Source organism: Montipora capricornis, chromosome 11 (assembly GCF_036669925.1).
Source record: "Montipora capricornis isolate CH-2021 chromosome 11, ASM3666992v2, whole genome shotgun sequence".
In the NCBI taxonomy this organism is placed as follows: domain Eukaryota; kingdom Metazoa; phylum Cnidaria; class Anthozoa; order Scleractinia; family Acroporidae; genus Montipora; species Montipora capricornis.
Genome location: NC_090893.1, coordinates 35108714 through 35113713, shown reverse-complemented (window position 1 = coordinate 35113713; position 5000 = coordinate 35108714). Strand labels below are relative to the sequence as shown.

Below are 5000 nucleotides of genomic sequence, written 5' to 3'. Positions count from 1 at the left end.
CTCTGAAACGTTTTCCTTACACAAAAATTAATTACGAGCACCAGATATTCTTCAAGAAAAAATTATTCGTTTTGAAAACGGTTGCTGCTCATAACCTTGCCTGACTGGGGCTTAGTTAACTAAATAGACTAACTTACTCACTTACCCCAACACTAAACAAAGGGTATGTTCTATTGAGAAACTTGGGGATGCGTTTGATTGGAAATCCTATTTTTTAATCGTGATCTTTCTGATTTTTATTGGAACACAAAATCCTAAAACAGATTTATTTGCGGATTTCATTAAATAATGGCACTCATTCTCAAGATTTCAATAGCAAACCGTTTTCAGATTTTGTGTTCCACTGCAATGCTGAAAGATCCGAATCTTAAATTCTTAACATGCAGATTTTAGTAGCGAACGCATCCACAAAGTACAAGCGAGACAGAAAATATCACTTTGCCGTCTTTTCCTCATTCGTGGCATTTGGTCTGCTGTGCTCGCCTAAATAGGGCACGTATAATATTACTTCCACAAAAAGATTAATCATGAACAAAACAGTTTCTTGGACCATGCAATCAAGTTCTCGCCATTTCAACAGGGTGTAATAGGAATTAATGGCTGCACCAAGCACTTTAAGCACTCTAGCAAAAAGTTTGGTTCAAAATATTACCCTTTACCCTTGGAAAAGCACTGCCGATTTCAGTAGCCTCTAGAATCAGAGGAACTTGGTTTCTTAACATACTTTTCTACCGATATTTATCTCCATTTATTAATCACCTTGTGCAGTCAATTTTGCAGGTGTTCGCTTTCTAACAGAGGGGGCAAGTTCTCCAACCCACTTTACGTTAAGGGTACAGGTTGCTTTTTCAAGGTTTCATACAAGTTTCAAACTCATTATGTGATGTCAATATATTATCAATATCAAGCTAGTTCCGTGGAGGTCCTTCGGTAATTTTGGCAGTGACCAAAGTATCGATTGGGAAGTACATTTTGTGCTATAAATTAACAATGTGTATTTATACATTTGTACATTATTTTAGTGGGGAAAAAAAGGTGAGTCGTGTTCTAGCTACCAGTTCCAAACGCTTTCCTCATATAAAGATTCAGATACAAACGCTGTGTACTGTTTATCCTGGGTTATGTGACAAAACGTGATTCGCCAGATGGCGACCAATAGACCTTATTGCAGATACCGCGGCCATTTTGCTTTCTATTGTTTCAAATAGCTATTATGGGATGCCCTGGGGACAATCACATATTAATTTGCCCCCTGAGCATCCCATAATGTCTTTCGAAACAATAGAAATCAAAATGGACGCTGTATCTGCAAAAAGGTCTATTCTGAAAATATAGTCACATGCACTCAGTTTTTGGTCGCATTGGTGACCAGTGAGTCGCAATTTCAAGCCCTGCAGTCTTCCAGTACGATCTGCTGGTAGTACTAATTAGTGTATATAGGTAACACATGCAGCAGAGTCCCAGTCGATTCTGTGGTTTGTCTGTAGATGGTGTTCAGCAATGTTATTGTTGATGTCATCGTTCCTTGTCGCTCATCTGTGTTCAGTCAGTCTAGTGTTCAAATTTCTACCGCTCTCACTGATATCAGGAGAGGACAAAACGCGGAGCCCTACTCCATGGAGTACCCTATGGAAGTACCCCTAAAAGTAATTTGTGACCCTTCACGCAAAAAGGGGGCTTATGGATTTCACTGAACACCATGAATTTTTTTCACGGCCACCGTGCGTGAATTTCAATTTTCACGCCATGAAATTCAATTTTCACTCTTGCAGTTAAACTAATCATGCCGTGAATGATCAGTGAAAACTTTCACGCCGTGAAATTAACGGTAAAATTTCACGCCATGAAATTGGGAGTGAAAATAATATTCACGGAGAGAAATTGATCAGATTGTTCAGAAATCAGTCACATCATGACAACAATCTACGCTGTCGCTGTCTTGGCACTCAGGACAAAGGGAATCCCTGATCACAGGGTACGAGAAATCTTTGAAAGCTGATCAACGCCAAGAAGAAGAAGAATATTCAGGAATGAATATTCACGCCTGGAAAATGTCACATTGTAAAGAAATTTCTGATGACCACTTAATAGTCCAGTTTCGAATTCCCCCCTCATTCTAAGAAACCGCTGGATTTTGGTCTAGCCGGTGCAATTTGTGCACCAGGACGAGGCTAACCCTGTATTAGCTTTCCTTCCGTCCTTTTTGCTTTCGTTTAAACTGCGCTACGAGTCGAACAAATCTTAGAAAATGGACCAAGAGAAAGGTAAAAAGGGCAAGAAAAGGAAACACCGAAGCCGTGGAAAGGAGTGTGCAGCAGCTGAGTGTAATAGTTATGAATATAATAGCGATAGAAGTGTGTTTGGTTTACGCTTTTTTAAATTTCCTACGAAGAACCCTGCAAAAGCACGTTGGTGCAATTTGATCAAACGTCAACATGGAAGAGACGGTTTTCGTGTAAGCGAGAACACTGTAATATGTGAAAAACATTTTAGGGAACACGAAATAATCAAAGGTGCTGGGGGAGTGAGGAGCAGATTGGGTAAAGGTATGGTGTTGTTAAAGTCTGTGTAATTTTACAATAACGCTGATTTTATGACAGTCTTGTATCACGACTACATCACTGTTGAATTGCATTTTGATGGAAATCTGTTTATATTCCAGCTGTTGAAGTGCATAATAATTATGATAATCTTGTATAGTTTGACTTAAAAGAAATAAAACAGTCCGTTGTTATGCTATTTCTGCGTCTGCACCCTTTATTTGTGTTCTATGTATACCTTGTGGTATACAATGAAGGAAGCTGATTTAAGTTAAATCAGAAATTATGATTCTCAAATCTGAAGGGGTCTACTACCGGAAAACATTTTGTAATTGTAAATTTTTGTTTGCTTTGGTTTGGCTTTCAATTTTGTTAAATGAACTTTCCTTTCCAAATAGAAATCATGTTTTAGAATGCCTGTAAGTATGGACGAATGAAAAAAATGTACCTTAAACTAAATTTAGGTCTAAAATAGAAAAGCTAGTTTTGTGAAGAACTGCATATCTGTTGTCTTCTGTCATGTTTTGTCTGTATGTGATTTTGGAGAGAATTCTGCTACAAAGGTTTATCAAAATCCTCTAACATTGCATCAATGTGAAAAATTCACGTTCTGAATGTAGGAGTGGAACCATCAATATTTAACTCAGTTACACCTTTGCCACGGAAACCTCGAAAGGATAGAAGCAGTTCTTCAACAAAGGCCTGTACATCAACTACAGGTGCAGGAGAGACAGTGGTCATGTCACACATTGAAATAGTTCAAGAGTTAGGGTCCACATGTCCTTTGGGAGACGTTGAGGTATAAATATAACTTGCATGCTATGACCTTGTCCCTAGTGGTATTACATCCCTAGAGTCTGGGTCAAGTAGTGCCTCCTTGAAGTGACAATAACATTGGGCATGGAAACAATAAAGAAGAATCCTAAACAATGCCCCATCCCTGATCATAAGGAAGGCTATTGTCAAGGAGAACAAATGAAAAAAGAGGTTTATATGAGGTGATATATTACCCCAGAGTCTTAAGTCACATTCTTTTTGAAGCCCCATGAGATTTCAATTTTTTTTTTAGTGGCAGGGGCTTCTCACCACGCACCGGTGGCTCAGTTGGTTGAGCACCGGGCTGTCACGCGGGAGGTCGTGAGTTCAACTCCGGCCAGACCAACACTCAGGGTCTTTAAATAACTGAGGAGAAAGTGCTGCCTTTGTAATCACATCTGCAAATGGTTAGACTCTCTAGTCTTCTCGGATAAGGACGATAAGCCGGAGGTCCCGTCTCACAACTCTTCAATGTTCATAATCCTGTGGGACGTAAAAGAACCCGCACACTTGTCGCAAAGAGTAGGGCATGTAGTTCCCGGTGTTGTGGTCTGTCTTCTGTGTTGTATCATGGTTGGGAGGGTAAATGCTCGGAGATATTAGCTACACCAAGCTACTCTAAAATCCGAGGGTAAATAAAGATATATGATATGATATGATATATATGATATATGACATATTTCTCGTGCTGCTTAAACATAAAATTTGTACTTTTAGGCATGTATTGTGTATTTTTCTTTCCTTAATGGATGTCTTATTTTATTTACATTTAGTTTACATGTTCCAACAGTAGTGCTGGGAAAGGTGAAGTAGGAACTAGGTGTTGTTTGGGAGATGTTGAGAGGGTGTTTGCAAAACACACTGAAGATAAGTCCACCCAGACATGCTTCCTGTTTACCTCTGAAGTTGACTCAATATCCATGGACCATACATATGCATTTAGCTTTGGAGAGGTTTTTTTTTTCTATTGCCATTATGCAGAACACTAAACATGAACAGAATTACATGTAATCAGACAAGGCACAATAATAAAAAATTGTTTAAGACATGATGGAATGTTTGAAACAAACTGGACGTGAAAATGTTAATGTCAACTTACTGCGGTATAACATTAGGAATTTGTAATCAGACACTTGATCACAACAACTGCTTTCAATGAGTACTTTTGTTACTTCCTGTTTACTTTTTGGAAGCTTCTCCAACCCCCATGCCTATATAGTTTGACACCTCGCTCAATTCTTCTGGTGAAGATTTCAGGAAGGAAAGCTCGTTTATAGAAAAAAATCTAGCCTGGGTAATATTGTTTGGTACCACCATTCATTGTTAAAATAAATACGTTGAATAAAAACATCGTTTCCTCCAAACCACACAACAAAATCAACCCATTCTAAATTGCAGACATACATTTGACCTTGGACTTGGTAGTAATATTTATGGCCAAACTTATGCTTAGGAAGCCCATCATCATCAATGTATAAACAAAAATTTGGATCTTTACATGCTTGTTCAACAGTCATTCCTCTCTTACAGTATGGGCATTTCGCTTCCAGACCTCCAACCTTCATGCCAGAACCCTTTGGGTCATAAACCTTTCAGTCCAAACTTGCACCATAACCTGGTCTTCACTGAATGGTAAATCTGTGA

At 38.7% G+C, this 5000-nt stretch overlaps 2 protein-coding genes across 2 annotated transcripts in view; both read right to left on the bottom strand.

Annotated features, from left to right (window-relative positions):
* Positions 1 to 5000, bottom strand: part of LOC138023667 (ferric-chelate reductase 1-like) — an 82259-nt gene that overhangs the window by 39582 nt on the left and 37677 nt on the right. The gene's annotated exons all lie outside the window — the stretch shown is intronic.
* The window catches only part of LOC138023668 (uncharacterized), a 2132-nt gene continuing 1370 nt past the window's right edge, over positions 4239 to 5000 (bottom strand). Inside the window, exon 2 of the mRNA XM_068870711.1 lies at positions 4239 to 5000. This exon is cut by the window's right edge and continues 443 nt beyond it. Within this exon, the coding sequence (XP_068726812.1) occupies positions 4918 to 5000 (83 nt within the window). The 3' untranslated portion in view covers positions 4239 to 4917.